Genomic DNA, 22,944 nt, shown 5'->3' on the forward strand with positions numbered 1-22,944 from the left:
TAAATGGCATGCACAGCAGCATAAGATAGCCCATAAACCACAGCACTTAACTCTCTTTAACTGCATATACTTATGATTAGGCCATATTTCTTTCAATATTACAAAGAATCAACACTTTCACTCTACCCAAGGATTAACTGCAGCTAGAGGAAAGCACACTACATTAAAAATATACATTTATGTTGCCATGTGCACAAACAGTAGTGCTGCATTTCCTTTGCTGCATATAGTCCTCATAACAGTAAAAGTGACAGAATCAATAGCTATTCTTGGTGCTGAATATAATGAAAGGAACAGAGCACATAAGTGAATAAGGGAGGACACACATGAGTGATAACAGTCAGGCTGCCTTTATTTTCCAAAGTAAAATTCTGGGTCAATAAACCTTTAACAATATGTCAGGTTAATATAGCTCTTGCATATGATTGGACGTGCACTCAACTACCTGTTCTATAAATAAGATGCAATATTGGCAACCATTCCTTTCTCCTACATACATTTTTGAGACAGTCTTATCCACCAAACCTTGTTTCTTTAGTCACCAAGATGATAACTAAGACTAAGATCTACAGGTAGATTCCATAAAGATGTCTAAACAAATTACATGAAAGTTGATTAAAAAGGGGATAATTTCAACCAAAAGATCGCTCTTTGGGTGGAATTTCACAACAAACAACCGTTTTAGCTGACCGATGGTAAACACTTGAAACGCAAGTTAAATTGAAGTGCAATAGTCAGACGAAAAATCAGTTACTCAAGATATCAGCCATGCACAATCTTTTGTGAAAGAACATTGTCAGAAAATTCACAGAAGGTTCATGTGCCCTTTACTTGGAGACACTCCACTGCCCCAGCATTTGAAAGGGGTACTCCGGTGAAAAATTATTTTTTCAAAATCAACTGGTACCAGAAGGTTTAACAGATTTGTTAATTACTTCTATTAAACAATCTTAATCCTTCCAGGATTTATAAGCTGCTGTATGTTCAACAGGAAGTTGTATTTCTTTCTGGAGTTCTTTCCAGTCTGACCAAAGTGCTCTCTGATGACACCGCTGTCCATGTCAGGAACTGTCCAGAGTACAAGCAAACCCCCATAGCAAACTTCTCCTACTGTGGACAGTTCCTGACATGGACAGAAGAGTCAGCAGAGAGCACTGTGGTCAGACACTTCCAGTGGAGCAAACAGCAGTTGATAAGTACTGGAAGGATTAAGATTTTTATATAGAAGCAATTTACAAATCTGTTTAACTTTCTGGCACCAGTTGATAATTTTTCCCACTAGAGTACCCCTTTAATTGTGTATGGCCAGAATGAATAACTGAAATGGTCAACAAGGACTAAAATGTGTATGGCTGTACAATTCATTGTTTGTTAGACAACCGTTAATTCAACAATAGTTCCACCATCAACCCGCTTTTTAATAATGTGTGTGGCCACCTTAACATGTGCTGAGTAGATTACTGATGCTTCAGCCAAAGTCTTGCACTACAGTAGTGGTGATTTGAATTAACATAGGGGTCTAGTAGGGGACCTCTGCTTTTCTTGTTACCACTATGATTCACATAACCATTCCTCTGACTGATTGTTCAGTAATACCGTAAGTACATATTCTCTAAATACAGTATGCTGTGCGGTTACTCCAGAGCTTTTTATTTATTTATTTATTTTTAAAGATCTTTACAGAATTACAAGGTCTGGTTTAAATTTCTATACCGAACTTACAAGAGTTCAATGGGTTTTTTCAGATCTTGGATCCAGAGATCAAGAATGGAGCGACAAGTTGTGCATGTCCAACGCTGCTCCATGATGGATTCCAACTGAATGCTGTACTTGGCTATCTCTGCCTGCTCCGATAGGCAATGGAACAGCGGTGTGCATGTGTAACCAACCCATTCATTCTAATGGGAGAATTGTTTCCTCATTCTCGAAATCGCAGCTGGCCCTGTGAATAGGGGATAATTTTCCAACATGGGAAAATCCCTTTTAATGAAAACCAGTGAAAATAATGTTTTTATAATTTCTATTTTTAATCCTCAAAAAGGGCTGTGAACTATCCTGAAGTGATGAAAACCTTATAAAAGTAGTCTGTGCCCGAAACTATTTTTTTTTATACTAATTTGCACAAAAAGTTTACATATTTAATACAAATCAAATTCTTTATAATGGTGGAAGGATAGGGACCTCAGTAGAGGTGGTAAGTGGAATCGACAAGGTGCCTGTGAGACCCGCGTAAGTATAAAGAGTTTGACCAAAGTAGACAATACCTTTTAAATGTAATAAAATAGTTAAACATTTTTATTATTTGGATAATCACTGTACCCTGATGAGAGAACCCAGAAAAAATTATAGTTTTCCATAACATTACATTTCTGAAGTTTCTATTTAAATGGTGACTGTCATTTCAAACTATTTCTGTATTTCTAAAAAAAAATGTTTAAATCCGTTCATTTACTAAAAATGCATCCCAAAAAACAGCTGTAAAGTCTTGACCACTAGGTGTCTCCATTTTCTGCAATCCACGGGCCACTGCCTGTTGTACGTCAAATCCTGTGAATAGCAACAGAGTGACCAGAACAAAACACAGGCAGTGTTATTTGGGGGCTTAGGATGTGCTGTGTGCAGGAGAGAAAAAAAAGATATGTATCTACAATCTATATCTATATCTATTTTGGAGAGAATTTGCACTGTCCCTGCAAGATAAATCAAGGTTTTCCTCTAATCTCAGCAACGGCAGTTGTTTCAGTGCTTATTGTAACCTTGGCTACATTGCTGCTGTATGTACACAGTGCTGCCTCCTGTATTTAATATCTCCCTCCCTTTAGTTTGCAGGCTTCTTTTCTGCTGCAGCCCATGTTGTAACCTATGTGGTGCTGCTGCTATTTCTTTCATACCTACCTACATAGCACATTGCAAACCCATTGCATCAGTAACCCTTTCTACCTTTACGTCATCCAGACTACTATCCCCCAACAGTGCAGTATTTTCAGTCCACCACTATGCCATGGCAAAGCAGAGTGGAGTATGTGCAGTGTAGTAATTAGACAGGAAACCTAGCGAGGGAGAAACTGTGTGTGTATGGGTGTAATACTCATAGCATGAAGGTGCACCATGGAGGGGGCCCTTAAGGGCTCAATAACAGCAGTGATAATCCCCATATCACCTTATCACCACACTGAAAGGTTAATCTAACAAAACCATGCAGGTTTTTAAAAATATGGTAATAAAACAAGTACACTTAAATTAAGCTTACCCTTCCATTACTGATCACAGCCATCTGCCCAGGCAATAGTTTGAGAACTTCCCGACAGTACAATTCCTGAGCACGAAGTATGTCTAATCCCATGGTATTATACTTCTTTTCAAACGCATCATCATCCATTTCCTAGTGAAACAAAAAAATGTATTACTTTTGACAAGTCATGAAAATATATATCTAAAGATTTGATTGGTCGGGATCTCAAACTTCACATTTATTAAAAATAATTCATATTTCTTTTGCTATCAAAAAAAATGGTAAAATTAGTAATATATAAAGGCAACATAAGGCAAAATACAACTCCAACTATTTGTTGTAAGGTATAAAAAATATATCTTTACTGGCATTACCTCAAAAGGAGACATCAGATGGATTTTACTTTATTAAAATCATTTATTTGGGTTAAGGTAGGGTCACACGGAACGGATCCACAGCGTATTTTACGCTGCGGATCCGCCAATGACCCGACCCTAAATTGTGCAGCAATGTGCCGCTACAAGCAGCCACAAGGGCCTGCGAGTCACCGAGCATACTCACAGTGTACTCACAGACATCGGTGAGCGGGCGCGATGTCTATGTACACTGCGCATGTACGCGATTACATGCATGTCCCTGTGTGGCTGCTCGGAGCGGCGCATTGCTGCTGCATGGGGGGGCGCCTTGAAAGCTGGAGGCACAATTTAGGGTCGGGTCATCGGCGGATCTGCAGTGTAAAATACACTGCGGATCCGTTATGTGTGAACCTACCCTTAATCTTACACAAATAAACATTTTGGTCTCGGACTCTGAGTCATTCTAAAGGTTACAAAGTGATTAATTCTACAGCATGCTTTGTATTATAGGTTTGAAAAATACAAGTCAGGGGATTTATCACTGGATGTACACTGGTTTTGTTGTGTGTATTGGGAGCATATTTTGAAGCAGTTAGTGGTTGTACCTTTTCAATGCACAGTTTGAAGTAGACTATATCCAAAACCCATTTAATGGTTCATTAGATGCAAATCTGACTGAAGTTTATGAAAATTAACCCTTACAGCAGCGGTCGGAAGAGTCTGTGAGCTGTAAAGAGTTTGAAAGAGGGAGGGGGTCCCTCTGTCTCTCTCCAGCAGCACCCCACAATGATTGCGGGGTGCTGCTGCTTACCCAGGCAGCCGGGAGTCTTTCATAGGCCCCCAGGTTTTCCTCAGGTAAATGCAAGCAATATGCTGTCTGCCAGTGTAAAACCAGTATTGCAAAGCATTAAAAAAAAAAAAAAGTGTAAAAAAAAAAATACAAAATAAAAAGTAAAAATACATTTAATATATAAATAAATAAATGAATAAGTAAATAAAAATAATAAAAAAATAAAATAAAAGTGCAGGGTCACACATTGTCACACAATATATTACAGGTATGCTGACAGATACCTCTAATATATTGCAGAAATGCAGTATAAACGAGGTCCTTTCTAAAAAAAAAAAAAAAATTGTCACAAGGAGTGCATGCTGCGCATGTGCCGATGGCAGTCACAAGAGTGAGCTCCCTGCTGCGGCTGGGCAGCTATGTATCTGCACATAGCAGCAGATTTCCTGCTGGCAGTTACAAGCTGACACGCTGACCTACCCAGCCTCAGCAGTGAGCTCGCTCTTGTGACTGCCATCGGGGCATCGGCAGTGCGAAATACGCTGAGGATGCACTCCGTGTGACAATTATTAATATTTTTTTAGACAAAGGTACCGCTCATACTGCCAGACGGGATACTTATCCGACAGTTTCACGTCAAAAAAGTGATGCTGACGTATACTGTAGCAGCCTCATTAATTTCAGTGTCCCGCCAACTTAGCATATACTAGTGGAAAGCAGCCCTAACAGTCACTAGGTGATTCAGTTTGGGCCACCAAAACTAATGAGACTGCTACAGTATACATTGGCATCCTCTTTTGACATGATGCCAGCGGACACCTCTAACACACACTGCAGAAGTGCAGTATAGATGGGGACTGAAACACCAAATTAAATCAGTTTTTTCATAATTATTATTATTTTTTTTTTTAAATGCGTCATGAGCGGGTGCTTATTCCCACAACATAATGGAGGATATAGCCATCAGGAACCGCAACTGTCATAGACAGCTGCAAGCCACTGCTAGCCGACCACTGCTAAGACCAATCATAGAGGTCCATTATGCAGCTAGTACGTATTTCTTTCTGAAACAAAAATATTTGAGGTCCACTTGTGGGAGTGCGGTATCGTTCTGCCAGCTCCGATCCTTTGCAGGCACGTAGTGGGGTCTATAATTCACATAATGATGTCCTGAAAGCCAACCCTACCAAGCAGTCAGGCAACCAAATATGGCCTAAGTTGGGGTACTGCTCAGCCCAGGACGAACATCGTAAAAAATATTGGGAGCATTTCCTCCATTTCAGAAACGATGTACCAAAAATATGACCCACAAATAAAGCATTTATGAAAAAAAGCAAATGTAAAATTTTTTCCACTGACTTTGAAACAATTCCAGACACACAATAAGGGCTCAACATATTCAGTACTCCCCTAGGTTAATACTTTAGAGTGCTTTGCAATCATGAAGTGTGGCCTATAATTTTTATAATGATATCCTGAAAGCCAAATGGCACTCCTCTCCTTTTGGGTCCCACCATGTGGCCAAGCAACCAAATATGGCCTAAGTTGGGGTACTTCCTAACATGGGACAAGCAGCTTAATAAAAATCGGGGTGCATTTAAAATAATTTCAGAAGCTATTTTAAAAAAATGTATTCCACAAATGATGCATATTTGAAAAAAACTAATTTAAATATTTTACACTGCCTTATGCTAATACCATCAACACAAAAAGGCCTCAAAGAACGCACTACTAACCCAAGTGAATACTTTACGGCAGGGGTTCTCAAACAGGGGTACATATACCCCTAGGGTTACGCCAAGGGTTATGCAGGGTTACGTCAATTCCCTGACAAATACCGGCCAAGCATTGGCCAGTATTTGTCAGCGCAGAGCACTATATCATACAGCTGCGGCCGCTTTAAGTGAGCTGCAGTGGCTGCCGGGTCTGACGTGTGATGTCCCGGAGATTGCGGGGAGGTGTCAGCACAGCGCAAAAGGACTTCACCCGTCACTGCTACCCTCCCGGCGGGATAGACACAGGCCTGGTAAGCATGTAAAACTAAGTGTAACACCGCAGTATGGGAGGGTGTTGTGTTATTGTATGCATCTCATATATTGGCCCAGGGGGATCGGAGGGGGGAATAATAGCACAAGGGGATTAAGATGGAGGGGGGGGGGAAGGATAATTGGAAAAGGGGACTAAGATGGAGGGGTGGGATAATGGCAAAAGGGCTCAGAGGGAGGGGGGGAATAATGGCACAAGGGGATTAATATGGAGGGGGGGGGGTAATCCTTATCCTCCCCTCCATCTTAATCCCATTGTGCCATTATTCTCCCCTCCTTCTGATCCCCTTTTGCCATTATCAGATTACGCGCGAGGGGTACCCGCGGACACTCTTTCACCATTTGGGGGTACAGTCACGAAAAAGGTTGAGAACCACTGCTTTACGGGGTGTGGTTTGTAAAAAGGGATCACTTGTGGGGGTTCAGTATAGTTCAGCCAGCTTCAATCCTTTGCAAATAGAAGAGACAGGCGCTCCATAGAGTAGTAACGTTACAATCCCGTGGTGAGATAAGAATATCAATAAAATGCTCACCCTGGGTGGTTGTGCAACTTCATACACAACAATGGTATAAGCATAGAATAATCCTAGGTCGACTGCTGCCCTCCGGTAGATATATGGCAATATCAAAGAAAGACTTCAAGGGAACCCGGCTCCATGGCGCTGAACGACCACAACAGGTGAACCATAAAAGGGAGTTTATTTGACCAGAATGCAACGCATTTCGCTGCGCATGCGCAGCTTCATCAGGCATGACAGGTGGAGAATACAACCGACTTAAATAGGTAAAGAACATTAACCCATTGATTAACAGAACATAGGAAGGTAACCACCCCCTGTATTTTTTCAACTATAGATCCATACTGCGAGTCGCCGGGGGCTGCCACGGAGGGTAAGAACCACGGCAAGTCGCAGCATGTGACCTTAGAAAAGATGCACAAAGACACATATTGCAATAGACATAAAAAAAATAGTGTTAAACTAATAATGAGCCATGCTGCGGGTTGCCGGGGGAGATGGCAATTGTAACGAAGCACCCGACACACCGCAGCACTCGGCTCACATAGAGAGTAGCATATAACTACATGTACAATGAAATGTTACATTCAATAAAAGAAAAAGAAAAAAAAAAAAAAAATATATATATATATATATATATATATATATATATATATGTTTTTCCGTAGATTTATTGATGATTTATTTTTTATTTGGACTGGGACCCATGCACAAGCATTGGAGTTTGTTGAATCTTTAAATTCCAATGTTTGGGGATTACAATTCTCACTGAATTTTGCTGAGGACGTCATTCAAAAGTGGCAGGTGGTATTTCCACCAGGACTTATTTCAAGTCTGTAGATGTGAATAGTTTTCTGCAGTATGAGAGTGCCCATTATCCCGTCTGGCTGAGGAGCGTTCCCTATGGGCAGTATTTGAGAATACGAAAAAATTGTACTTTGGACATTGATTTCTACCAGCAGTCTGCTGTCCTTAGGGACCGCTTCTCAGCCAGGGGATATCCTCAAAAACTGTTGAAGAAAGCATATCAAAAGGTAAAGGACAAGAAACAGGTAGAACTAGTTACTCCTCACACAAACACAATTACAACAATTAAACAAAACAAATTCAACTACAATTTTATTACTAATTATAACTGTCGGGCTAGTGAAATTTAAAATATTCTGCAACGTAATTGGCCTATCCTATGTGGTGACCCCATTTTAAAAAATGTTATACCTTCTAATCCAGGTGTGACATTTCGAAGGTCTAGAAATTTGCAAAGTATGATAGCTCAAATAGATTGAAAAATAATAATAGTGAAATTCCAACTTCTTTCAAAACATTATTGGGCTGCTTTCCCTGCAAGAGATCACGTTGTTTATGTTGCTCCATGATTGGTATTCCTAAATATAAATTTCAGTCTAACCAAACTAATCGAACATTTCCTATTGAATATAACGTGAGTTTTGATACACAGTATGCTATATATCTTTTGAACTGCAGTTGCCAGTTACAGTATGTCGGTCGCACAATTCAAACTGTGCGATCACGTATGTGTAAACATAGGTCCAACATAAAAAAATAATTTCTTATTACATAGTATATCTTGTAATTTTTCCACAATACATAATAATAATGTTAATGATCTACAACTTACTATCTTAGAAACCATTCCAATAACCACCCCTAACCATTATCAAAAATGTATAAACCGTGGATTTTTAAATTGGCAACTTTAATCCCTCAGGGACTTAATGAATCAATAGAAAATGTTCAATAACTAACTTTTTGTTCTCTTTAATATATAATGTATTGCTACTCTTTGCAAGAGATATACATGTTTTTTAATTGTACGTTATTAGTATCTTTTTACATGCAACATTTTTTATATATATTTTTTTCTTTTATTGAATGTAATATTTCATTGTACATATAGTTATATGCTACTCTCTATGTGAGCCGAGTGCTGCGGTGTGTCGGGTGCTTCGTTACAATTGCCATCTCCCCCGGCAACCCGCAGCACGGCTCATTATTAGCTTAACACTATTTTTTTTTTATGTCTATTGCAATATGTGTCTTTGTGCATCTTTTGTAAGGTCACATGCTGAGACTTGCCATGGTTCTTACCCTCCGTGGCGGCGCCCGGCGACTCGCAGTATGGATCTATAGTTGAAAAAATACAGGGGGTGGCTGCCTTCCTATGTTCTGTTAATCAATGGGTTAATGTTCTTTACCTATTTAAGTCGGTTGTATTCTCCACCTATCATGCCTGATGAAGCTGCGCATGCGCAGTGAAACGTGTTACATTCTGGTCAAATAAACTCCCTTTTATCGTTCACCTGTTGTGGTCGTTCAGCGCCGTGGAGCCGGGTTCCCTTGAAGTCTTTCTTTGATCAATCCTTTGCAGGCATTGAGTGGGACCTTGAATTTTTATAATAATATCGGTCCAAATAGTGTTCCTTTCCTACTGGGTCCCACCATGTTGCAAAGCAACAAAATATGGTGGTATTAGACGAACGTGGGACAAACAGCGTTATAAAATAGGGGGCGCATTTCCTCCTTTTCAGACACAATGTACAAAAAATATGTCCCACAAATGATGCATTTGTGGAAAAAAAAAAAAAAAAATTTATATTTTTTCCACAGATTTTGTAACCATTCTAGCAACACAAAAATGACTTTTGGTTTAGGTGAGTACTTTAGGGGGTGTAGTTTTCAAAATTGGGTCACTAGTGGGGGTTCTGTATAGTTCTGGCAGCTAAAACCTTTGCAGGCATGAAGTGCTTCTGGATCCCGCCACGTGGCAAAGGAACCAAATACTGCCAAAGCGTGGTATTTCCGAACACTGGAAAATAGTGGGTGCATTTCTTTCAATATAAGAAGCAATGTACAAAATAGGACTCAAATTATGTATTCGTGAAAAAAAAGCTAATTTCAATTTGTACACAGACTTTGTAATAATTCATGCTAAAAAAAATATGGTCTTAAAGGGGTACTCCGGTGAATTTTTTATTTTTTTTTATCAACTGGTGCCAGAAAGTTAAACAGATTTGTATATTACTTCTATTTAAAAATCTTAATCCTTCCAGTACTTAGCTGCTGTATGCTCCACAGGAAGTTCTTCTGTTTTTGAATTTATTTTCTATCTGATCACAGTGCTCTCTGCTGACACCTCCGTCCAAGAGAAGGATAGTTTTGCTATGGGGCTTTGCACCTGCTCTGGACAGTTCCCAAGACAGATGTACTTTTCAAATTTCCAAACTTTTCAAAATTTTAAGTAAAATTGTTAGGCTTCTAATTCATTTAAAATGTTAATTTAAGACACAAAAAACAAATGCTGTCAAAATAAAGTAGACATCTGAATGTATAAGTTTTATAAACCATTTGCTCAGTAGGTCTAAATATATGCAACCTATTAGTGTTAAAGAATTTTTTTTTTAATTCATGATTTTTTGCATTGTAAAAAACAAAAACAAAAAAACCACAAATATCGGCTTACTTTTGCTACGTACATGAAGTACAACTTGTGACAAAAAAAAAAATTTGTTGTGATTGCCAAAACATTAGCAGAGTTATTCTCTAATAAAGTCATACTGGCCCGATTTGAAAAAACAGGCTTGATCTTTAAGGGGCATACGGCTTAATTATCTAGGTCCTTAAGGGGTTAAAATTGTAATATGGAATAAGTTAATGTATGTGTGTTAAACCTTTATTACATTTTTTTTTCTTCAGACTTTATTCATCACCTTAGGGGACTTTTATGAGAATTAATTAGATTCATCATACAGATCAATGCAATTCTACAGAACTGCATTTATCTGTGTGACCTGTGCTAAATTGGAAGAGCCTTCTCCAGGCAGGCTCTATCAATTAGAGATCCTGGGCAGGAGCGGAAGGATAGGTAAGCCCTCTGTCTGATGCCCCAACTCCCCCTCGTACCCCTGAGAGGGGGATAGGAACCCTTTTAAAAGTCCCTTTAGACATCATGGTCATCTTTGACAGTGGTGATCTAAAGGGTTAACCCCTTAAGGACCAAGGACGTACCGGTACGTCCTTGGTCCTGCTCTCCTGATATAACGCATATCACGGCGGGCCCGGCATCATAGTGAAGCCGGGACCCGCCTCTAATAGCGAGCAGCGCCGCGCGCTATTAACCCTTTAGCCGCGCGCTAAAAGCGAAAGTGAAAGTTGCCGGCTAGCTCAGTCGGGCTGTTCGGGATAGCCGCGGCTAATCGCGGCATCCCGAACAGCTGACAGGACAGTGGGAGGGCCCCTACCTGCCTCCTTGCTGTCCGATCGCCGAATGACTGCTCAGTGCCTGAGATCCAGGCATGAGCAGTCATGCGGCAGAATCGTTGATCACTGGTTTCTTATGAGAAACCAGTGATCAATGATGAAGATCAGTGTGTGCAGTGTTATAGGTCCCTATGGGACCTATAACACTGCAAAAAAAAAAGTGAAAAAAAAGTGAATAAAGATCATTTAACTCCTCCCCTTTTAAAAGTTTGAATCACCCCCCTTTTCCAATAAAAAAAAACACAGTGTAAATAAAAATAAAAATAAACATATGTGGTATCACCGCGTGGGGAAATGTCCGAATTATAAAAATATATCATTAATTAAACCGCTCGGTCAATGGCGTGCGCGCAAAAAAATTCCAAAGTCCAAAATAGTGCATTTTTGGTCACTTTTTATATCATTTAAAAATGAATAAAAAGCGATCAATAAGTCCTATCAATGCAAAAATTATACTGTTAAAAACTTCAGATCACTGCGCAAAAAATGAGCCCTCATACCGCCCCATACACGGAAAAATAAAGTTATAGGGGTCAGAAGATGACAATTTTAAACGTATTAATTTTCCTGCATGTAGTTATGATTTTTTCCAGAAGTCCGATAAAATCAAACCTATATAAGTAGGGTATCATTTTAATCGTATGGACCTACAGAATAAAGATAAGGTGTCGTTTTTACCGAAAAATGTACTACGTAGAAACGGAAGCCCCCAAAAGTTACAAAACAGCGTTTTTTTTTTCAATTTTGTCGCAAAATGATTTTTTTTCCCGTTTCACCGTAGATTTTTGGGCAAAATAACTGAAGTCATTACAAAGTAGAATTGGTGGCGCAAAAAATAAGCCATCATATGGATTTTTAGGTGCAAAATTGAAAGAGTTATGATTTTTTGAAGGCAAGGAGCAAAAAACGAAAATGCAAAAACGGAAAAAACCCCGGTCCTTAACCCCTTAAGGACTCAGGGTTTTTCCGTTTTTGCACTTTCGTTTTTTCCTCCTTACCTTTTAAAAATCATAACCCTTTCAATTTTCCACCTAAAAATCCATATTATGGCTTATTTTTTTGCGTCGCCAATTCTACTTTGTAGTGACATTAGTCATTTTACCCAAAAATGCACGGCGAAACGGAAAAAAAAATCATTGTACGACAAAATCGGAAAAAAAAAACCCGCCATTTTGTAACTTTTGGGGGCTTCCGTTTCTACGCAGTGCATATTTCGGTAAAAATTACACCTTATCATTATTCTGTAGGTCCATACGGTTAAAATGATACCCTACTTATATAGGTTTGATTTTGTCGCACTTCTGGAAAAAATCATAACTACATGCAGGAAAATGTATACGTTTAAAAATGTCATCTTCTGACCCCTATAACTTTTTTATTTTTCCATCTTCAAAAAGGGCTCTAGGTCTTCCCCAGGAAACTATAGACCGGTAAGTTTAACGTGCATTGTGGGTAAATTGTTTGAAGGACTTATAAGGGATTACATACAGGAATACATAGGGGATAATTGTATTATAAGTGATAGCCAGCATGGGTTTACTAAGGATAGAAGTTGTCAAACCAATCTAATTTGCTTTTATGAAGAGGTGAGTAGAAGCCTTGACAGAGGAATGGCTGTGGATATAGTGTTTCTGGATTTTGCTAAAGCATTTGATACTGTCCCTCATAGACGTCTGACAGGTAAGTTAAGGTCTTTGGGTTTGGAAATTTTAGTTTGTAACTGGATTGAACACTGGCTCATGGATCGTACCCAGAGAGTGGTGGTCAATGATTCGTACTCTGATTGGTCCCCGGTAATTAGTGGTGTACCCCAAGGTTCAGTACTGGGCCCGCTGTTGTTTAATTTATTTATCAATGATATAGAGGATGGTATTAACAGCTCTGTTTCTATCTTTGCAGATGACACCAAGCTTTGTAGCACGGTACAGTCTATAGAGGATGTGCATAAGTTACAAGATGACTTGGATAGACTAAGTGTCTGGACATCCACTTGGCAAATGAGGTTCAAGGTGGATAAATGTAAAGTTATGCATCTGGGTACTAATAACCTGCATGCGTCATATGTCTTAGGGGGGATTAAACTGGCAGAGTCACTGGTAGAGAAGGATCTGGGTGTACTTGTAGATCACAGACTACAGAATAGCATGCGATGTCAGGCTGCTGCTTCCAAAGCCAGCAGGATATTGTCATGTATCAAAAGAGGCATGGACTCAAGGGACAGGGACATAATACTCCCCCTTTATAAAGCATTGGTACGGCCTCACCTGGAATATGCTGTTCAGTTTTGGGCACCTGTCCATAAAAGGGACACTGCAGAGCTGGAAAGGGTGCAGAGACGTGCGACTAAACTAATATGGGGCATGGAACATCTTAGCTATGAAGAGCGATTAAAGGAGTTACAATTGTTTAGTCTTGAGAAGAGACGTTTAAGGGGGGATATGATAAACGTATATAAGTATATTAATGGCCCATACAAAAAATATGGAGAAAAACTGTTCCAGGTTAACCCCCCCCCCCAAAGGACGAGGGGGCACTCCCTCCGTCTGGAGAAGAAAAAGTTTAGTCTCAAGGGGCGACACGCCTTCTTTACCGTGAGGACTGTGAATTTATGGAACGGTCTACCTCAGGAACTGGTCACAGCAGGAACAATTAACAGCTTTAAAACAGGATTAGATACATTCCTGGAACAAAATAACATTAATGCTTTTGAAGAAATATAAAATCCCATCCCTTCCCCAATATCGCGCCACACCCCTACCCCTTAATTCCCTGGTTGAACTTGATGGGCATATGTCTTTTTTCGACCGTACTAACTATGTAACTATGTAACTATGTACAGGGCGGTATGAGGACTCATTTTTTGCGCCGTGATCTGAAGTTTTTATCGGTATGATTTTAGTTTTGATCAGACTTTTTGATTACTTTTTATTCATTTTTTGTATGGTATAAAAAGTGACCAAAATACGCTTTTTTGGACTTTGGAATTTTTTTGCGCGTACGCCATTGACCGTGCGGTTTAATTAATGATATATTTTTATAGTTCGGACATTTACGCACGCGGCGATACCACATGTTTATTTATTTTATTTTTTTTTACACGGTTTTATTTTTTTTATGGGAAAAGGGGGGTGATTCAAACTTTTATTAGGGAAGGGGTTAAATGACCTTTATTAACACTTTTTTTTTACATTTTTTTTTTGCAGTGTTATAGGTCCCATAGGGACCTATAACACTGCACACACTGATCTCCTATGCTGATCACTGGCGTGTATTAACACGCCTGTGATCAGCATTATCGGCGCTTGACTGCTCCTGCCTGGATCTCAGGCACGGAGCAGTCATTCGTCGATCGGACACCAAGGAGGCAGGTAAGAGCCCTCCCGGTGTCCGGTCGGCTGTTCAGGACTCCGCAGTTTCACCGCGGCGGTCCCGAACAGCCCGACTGGGCAGCCGGGTCACTTTCAGTTTCACTTTAGAAGCGGCGGTCAGCTTTGACCGCCGCTTCTAAAGGGTTAATACCGCACATCGCCGCGATCGGCGATGTGTGGTATTAGCCGCGGGTCCCGGCCGTTGATGAGCGCCGGGACCGACGCGATATGATGCAGGATCGCGGCACGATCCCGCTTCATATCGCGGGAGCCGGCGCAGGACGTAAATATACGTCCTGCGTGGTTAAGGGGTTAAAGGGGTACTACCGTGGAAAACTTTTTTTTTAAATCAACTGGTGCCAGAAAGTTAAACAGATTTGTAAATGACTTCTATTTAAAAATCTTAATCCTTCCAGTACTTTTTAGGGGCTATATATTACAGAGGAAATGCTTATCTTTTTAGATTTCTCCGATGTCATGACTGCAGTGCTCTCTGCTGACCTCTGCTGTCTATTTTAGGTACTGTCAGGAGCAGCATATGTTTGCTATGAGGATTTTCTCCTGTTCTGGGCAGTTCTTAAAATGGACAGCAGAGGTCAGTAGAAAGCACTGTGGTCATGACATCAGAGAAATCTAAAAAGATAAGCATTTCCTCTGTAGTATATAGCCCATAAAAAGTACTGGAAGGATTAAGATTTTTAAATAGAAGTAGTTTACAAATCTGCTTAACTTTCTGGCACCAGTTGATTAAAAAAAAAAAGTTTTCCACGGTAGTACCCCTTTAACAGCTGACCTAGGCTGGGTATTAGCGGCATTCGGGGGGACTGAAATCAGCTGGCGCTGCCTGGTATCGCGCAAGCTCGAGGGAGCGCCATACCTCCCTTCGTCACCATGATGTTGGAGATTTATTTATGGCTTTGTAGGTCTCAGAAATAGCCCTGTGAATGCATCTAGGAGCTGAGCTTTCAAGTATGGTACACTCTTTCTCTAATTATTGCAGAAAATAAAATAAATGCATTTTTGTGGTTTCTCTATTCTTTAGTGAGCTTAAAATAATAAAGGACAACCCCTCTAACATCAAGGTTATTAAACTTGCACTCCTAGTACTTACTAGGGAAGGGAAAGAAGAAAAGGATGACAATATTCTAAAACTTATGAAAGGAGAACATAACTTTGGGAAGAAAATTAGGGTCTAGCTTGTAAATGAATCCTGAATCCACAAAGCCTGTAATATACCAACCATATGGGCTGATGTCCTTGCTACAGAAAACGTGGAATTATTGGTTAGCCGCTTGGTGTAATTAAAGCCTCAAAGGGTTCAAATGGGGTTAGGCATAAGCTAGAATAAATTCAGTTAAGGTTTTAATGGGGGCACAATATTTTTATATGGGATCTTTTTGAAGCTCAGATAAAACTGGAAACAAAGCCAATGTCAAACCATAATCAGGGCTACAAACTGAACCTTTAGGCCATGTTCACATACAGTAAAATAAAATTAAAAACCATCCTTAAAATAAGCGTTCTTACATTTTGTTTTTAAACAACTTGTGTACTGATGATTGGTTTTCCATAGACTTTATTATAACACATTAGACAAAAAAAAAAAAACAGCAAATTTTATAACTTTTACCACAGGTTTTTTTTGTTTTGATTTGACAGGGGCGTGACACAAATGAAATAGGAAGTAAGAGTGAAAAATATTGAATATGTATAAAATGAGTGGGCATATCGCGGCACACAGGACAGAGGCAGGGAAGCTCGGCAAGCTGACTCCCACCACCACTGCACACTGGACAAAATTGGCATTCTAGCAATAGTTTAAAAATGGAGGAACCAATGTGAGTGCAAGGGGAACAGCATGTAACCTCTCTGGTGGTCTGCCGACTGACGGAGAAAGGAAAAAAAAAATGGTTGTAGCAAGGAGAGGGTTTTTAACATCTATGCTGTTGTGGACACAAATGAATACCTGCTTCTAGCCTCTGTAAAAGTTCACTTATAAAAGCTCTATGGCTGAAGAATAGAATCTATCTTGACAAGCAGTAAAAAGTCTTTTAGTACAATCCTTACAGGTCTGTACATTAGCACTTGATTTCCACTGTTTTTCTGACATACAAATAAAGCAGCCTATGAAAAGCCCTTATCTCTTTTCTTCCCAAGGCACTGGTTATTTCCTTTGATAAATATATGGATTCTTTTTAACCCCTTTTATTACTTAGCTCTCTAGCGCTATTGGAATGGAGCTGCAGCTGTAGATGAAAGATCTTGGGGCATGACTGTTATACTGGTCAAGATGTGGCTAGTGCCTGCCACTTAAGAAGAGTTTACATGTCATATGTCCTGAGTGGATCAAATACTGTCCCCCCATAGCCTCTGATATAACTCCTCTGATGAAACATGTTAGGGGTTTTGTAATTAGTTATAAAGAGGTTATCCAGTTTAACAAAAAACTTATTCCCTATCAGCAGGAATGTCAGATAGTGGGGGATCCCCTCAAGAATGGAGGCATGTCGACCACCACACGAAGCAGTGGCCCACACTCTCCCTCCATGTATCTCTATCGGATAGCCAGAGATACAGTGTTTGAGTATCTCTGGTTGCTTGAGTATCACCAGCCATAGAGATGCATGGATGGGGCGTGTGAGCCACAGCTGTGTGACGTGGTTGACACACTCCATTCTGCGGGTAGGGGATAACATTTGTTATACTGGACAACTCATTTAGATAAAGAAAAGTTCCATGCCTGTATTTGTACATTGAAGGGGCACCCCGAATTATTTCATATATATATACATACAGTGGGGATCAAAAGTTTGGGCACCCCAGGTAAAAATTTATATTAATGTGCATAAAGAAGCCAAGGAAAGATGGAAAAATCTCCAAAAGGCATCAAATTACAGATTAGACATTCTTATAATATGTCAACAAAAGTAAAATTTTATTTCCATCATTTACACTTTCAAAATAACAGAAAACAAAAAAATGGCGTCTGCAAAAATTTGGGAACCCTGCAGAATTTATAGCATGCACTGCCCCCTTTGCAAAGCTGAGACCTGCAAGTGTCATGGATTGTTCTCAATCATCATCTGGGAAGACCAAGTGATGTCAATCTCAAAGGTTTTAAATGCCCAGACTCATCTGACCTTGCCCTAACAATCAGCACCATGGGCTCTTCTAAGCAGTTGTCTAGAAATCTGAAACTGAAAATAGTTGACGCTCACAAAGCTGGAGAAGGCTATAAGAAGATAGCAAAACGTTTTCAGATGTCAATATCCTCTGTTCGGAATGCAATTAAGAAATGGCAGTCATCAGGAACAGTGGAAGTTAAAGCAAGATCTGGAAGACCAAGAAAAGTATCAGACAGAACAGCTCGCAGGATTGTGAGAAAAACAATTCAAAACCCACGATTGACTGCACAATCCCTCCAGAAAGATCTGACAGACACTGGAGTTGTGGTACACTATTCCACTATAAAGAGATACTTGTACAAATAAGGTCTTCATGGAAGAGTCATCAGAAGAAAACCTCTTCTACGTCCTCACCACAAAAATCAGCGTTTGAAATTTGCAAATGAACATATAGACAATCATGCTTTGGGGTTGTATTGCAGCCAGTGGCACATGGAACATCTCAAGGGTAGAAGGAAAAATGGATTCAATACAATTTCAGCAAATTTTGGATGCTAACTTGATGCCATCTGTGAAAAAAGCTGAAGTTAAAGAGAGGATAGCTTCTAAAAATGGCTAATGATCCTAAACAAACCTCGAAATCCACAGGGGATTACATCAAGAGGTGTAAACTGAAGGTTTTGCCATGGCCTTCACAATCTCCTGACCTCAACATAATTGAAAATCTATGGATAGACTGTAAAAGAGCAATGCGTGACAGACAGCCCAGAAATCTCAAAGAACTGGAAGACTTTTGTAAGGAAGAATGGGCAAAGATACCTCAAAATGGGGCAGTACAAGATATTGACTCTGCAGGGTGCCCAAACTTTTGCAAACACCATTTTTTTGTTTTCTGTTATTTTGAAAGTGTAAATGATGGAAATAAAATCTAACTTTTGTTGACATATTATAAGAATGTCTAATCTGTAATTTGAAGCCTTTTGGAGATTTTTCCATCTTTCCTTGGCTTCTTCATGCACATTAATAAAACATTTTACCTGGGGTGCACAAACTTTTGATCCCCACTGTGTATAGATATGTGGTACGCTTGTGCAGTGATCATGATGTATCATATTTTTGTTAGGATGGCGGGGGCAGGGCTGCAGCGGTGCACCCGGCTTGATGGTGGAGCTGCTGTACTGTTCGTGCCCTGCATGTGATTCCAGCTTGGCAGCATCTACTGCTTGAGGCCAGTATCGCGCCGCTGCAGACACTCTATCTGGCCCCAGCTATTTCATGTTGATACCAACTTGTCAGTTATTAAAACGTTACTTTTATGCATAGGAGTAATTTATGCATAGGAATAATAATAATGAAAAAAAAAAAAGGGGGGGGGGGGGGATGGGAGTGCTGGGACTTGTAGTACCGTACTGTTATATCCACCTTTGCTGCATATGATTAGGGTATGGCACTCCCAGGCGCAGCGTTAGGCGTTCTATACAGTGTTTTTTTGTGCAGCATCATATGCTTATGTTTTCCACATGGTGTGACATGTGAACCTGTTCCATTCAGTATTACATACTTATGTTCCCTTTTACAGTATGACACACTGGTTTTCTATACAGTATGTCACGCTTATGTTTCTATTTAGCATGCCATGTTCATACTGGCTTACAGTATACCACGCTCATGCTTTCTTTACAGTATGCCACGCTCACGCTTTCTTTACAGTATGCCACACTCATGCTTTCTACAATATGTCATGCTCATGCTTTCTTTACAGTACGCCACGCTCATTCTTTCTTTACAGTACGTCATGCTCATTCTTTCTATACAGTATATCACGCTCATGCTTTCTTTACAGTATATCACGCTCATGCTTTCTTTACAGTATAGCACGCTCATGCTTTCTTTACAGTATAGCACGCTCACGCTTCTTTACAGTATGTCATGCTCATGCTTTTTTTTACAGAATATCACGCTCATGCTTTCTTTACAGTATGCCACACTCACGCTTTCTTTACAATATGTCATGCTCATGCTTTCTTTACTGTATGCCACACTCATGCTTTCTTTACAATATGTCATGCTCATGATTTCTTTACAGTACGCCATGCTCATTCTTTCTATACAGTATATCACGCTCATGCTTTCTTTACAGTACGTCATACTCATTCTTTCTATACAGTATATCACGCTCATGCTTTCTTTACAGTATATCACGCTCATGCTTTCTTTACAGTATAGCACGCTCATGCTTCTTTACAGTATGTCATGCTCATGCTTTTTTCACAGAATATCACGCCCATGCTTTCTTTACAGTATAGCACGCTCATGCTTCTTTACAGTATGTCATGCTCATGCTTTTTTCACAGAATATCACGCCTATGCTTTCTTTACAATATGTCACGCTCATGCTGTCATTATAGTATGTAACGCTCATGCTTCTTCATAATATGTCACGCTCATGCTTCTTCACAGTATGTCATGCTCATGCTTCTTCACAGTATCTCATGCTTCTTCACAGTTTGTCACACTCATGCTTCTTCACAGTATATCACGCTCATGCTTTCTTTACAGTATGTCCCACTCATACTTTATTTACAGTATGGCACGCTCATGTTTTCAATACGGTATGTCACTCTTGTCGTTGTGCGGCATGATAAACTCATGTTTCCGTACAGTATCACACGCACAGGTTTCCCTACAGTTTGACACAATCATGTTTTTCCGTACAGTGTGACACGTGCATATATTTCTATTCAGTGTAACACGCTTATCTGGTTTATGGTAGGACATATTCACGTTTCTATACGGTACGACAAGCTCGTTTTGGTTGATACGGTAGGACACGCATATGTTTTATACAGTATGATGCTTAGATTCAGTACAATTAACACTCATGGGTTTTATACGTAGTGCACATTATGTTTTCTTTATGATAACACACATGTACGGTTATACGGGTTAGCATGCTCATGTTTCTACACGTATAACATGCGCATAACAATCATTTCATGTATCTTGTCATGCATACGCTCTCCAGAGTAGTTATTTCATGTATTTGCTCTCATTGTAGTTACTTCATGTATTGCTCACATAGCAGTCATTTCAGGCTTAGGCTCTCATAGTAGCCATTCTTACGCTTTCATAGTTGTCACTTCATGTATACGCTCTCATAGCAGTCATTCATGTATACACTCTTATAGTAGGCATTATTACGCTCTTGTAGGGTCACTTTATGTACATGCTCTCATAGCAGTCAGTTTATGCACACGCGCTCATGATAGTCATTCCTATGCTCTCATAATAGTCATTTCATGCATACGCTCTCATAGTAGTCATTGTTATGCTCTCATAATAGTCATTTCATGCAAATGTTCTCATATTAGTCATTATTACGCCCATATAGTTGCCACGTCATACGCTTTCATAGCAGTCATTTCATGAATAAGCTTGCATAGTAGTAATGCATATGCTTTCAAAATAGTCATTTCATAAAAAAAATATACAAATAAAAACATGCTCTCATAATAGCAATTCATTTATACACTCTGTTAGTAGGCACGCAATGTACACGCACTCATAGCAGTATATTTCATGTTTATACTCTCATAGTAGTCTCATAGTAGTCACTTCAGGTCTAGGCTCTCATTGTAGTCTTTCTACGCTCTCATAGTGGTCACGCAATGTATACGCTCTCATTGTAGGCATTCCTACGCTCTCATAGTAGGCATTCCTACGCTCTCATAATAGTCATTTTACATATACGCTACCATAATAGTCATGTCAGGTATTTGCTCTCATAGCAGTCATTTCAGGTAGACACTCACATAGTAGTAATTTCAGGTATACACTCTCATAACAGTCACTGCATGGATAAGCTTTCATAGTAGTCATTCCATGTATACGCTCTCCTAGCAGTCGCTGCATGTACACGCTCTCAATTGTCATGCACTCATAGAAGTCTCGTCATGGATAGGCTCTCATAGCAGTCATTTCATGTATACGTGCTCATAGTAGTCATTCTTATGCTCTCATAGTTGTCACTCCATGTATATGCTCTCATAATAGACACTTCATGTATACGCTCTCATAGTAGTCAATTCATGCATACACTCGAATGGTAGTCATTCTCACATTCTCATAGTTGTCACATTAGGTATACGCTCTCATAGTAGTCACTTCATGCATATTTTCTCTTAAAAAGTCATGGTACGTATCCGCTTGCATAGTAATTAATTCATGTACATGCTATCAGAGTAATCAACTAAGGTATGTGCGCTCATAATAGTCAATCACACGCTCTTGTAATAGTCTTTTCAGTAAGTCGACACAAGGGGCATTCCTTACAGTATCTGACACGTTTTCAGGTGAAAGACGAATTTTCATAATTATTGTTACTGACACGTTTTCAGAGCAATAATACTTCAACATATAGGTGGTTATAGTCCCACAGTACATGACACATTTTCAGGTGGGATACAATTTGCTCAGTTATTGTTATTGACACATCTTCAGAGCAATAAAACCTCAACATATAAGTACTTGAATCCCCACAGTACCAGTTTTGCTTTCAGGTAGGAGTTTAACAGTAATTGTTACTGACATGTTTTCAGAGCAATAATACCTCAACTTACTGTGGGGATAAACCATCTATATGTTGACATGCCTTCAGAGCAATAACGTCTTGATACTTGGTGGCGGTAGTCTCATGGTATCTGATGTTTTAGGTTGGATGAATTTTGGTAGTCTAAGCTTTGGAGATAAGCCACAGATTGTTACTGCTGCATATATACCATGGACGCTGTTACCACAGCATCGTACATGCATCGGTTTCTAGCATGTGTTCTTTGTATGCAGCCGTGATGCAGATATGCCGGGCATGCCTGTGTTGTGGTATCTCATCTTCATCTATGGCTTATTATGGCATTGCCACTATACAGTAGATAGTACAGTGAATCAACAATGTATTCAGTCATCAACTTATTAGGCTGTTATAGCTTAGTCATGCTTCTCTCATATGTCGGGTCTATAAATTGTATTAAGCTGTCACATGGGCACTGTGTTGGTTTCTCAGGTGTTGCAGTGTCATAATAACCTTGCTCTGCTTCCCAAGTTCTCCGGTCACGGTAAGGCTTCAGGCGAGCAGCATTTGTTTCTCATGTTAATAAATTGTTGGTTAGCCTGTGGCGTTAGCAGCACTGTGCGGTTATTATGTCTGAGTGTTCAGTACATCACTTAATTTTGCTT

General features: G+C 39.7%; 1 protein-coding gene across 2 annotated transcripts in view; it reads right to left on the reverse strand.

The window, feature by feature from the left end:
• The window catches only part of UGGT2 (UDP-glucose glycoprotein glucosyltransferase 2), a 409,630-nt gene that overhangs the window by 162,998 nt on the left and 223,688 nt on the right, over nt 1-22,944 (reverse strand). For both annotated transcript variants that reach the window (XM_056555597.1, XM_056555598.1), the window contains one exon: nt 3,251-3,382. In XM_056555597.1, the coding sequence (XP_056411572.1) occupies nt 3,251-3,382 (132 nt within the window). The remainder of the gene's footprint in view (nt 1-3,250; nt 3,383-22,944) is intronic.

The sequence above is a fragment of the Hyla sarda genome, chromosome 2 (genome assembly GCF_029499605.1).
Source record: "Hyla sarda isolate aHylSar1 chromosome 2, aHylSar1.hap1, whole genome shotgun sequence".
NCBI classification, from domain to species: Eukaryota; Metazoa; Chordata; class Amphibia; order Anura; family Hylidae; genus Hyla; species Hyla sarda.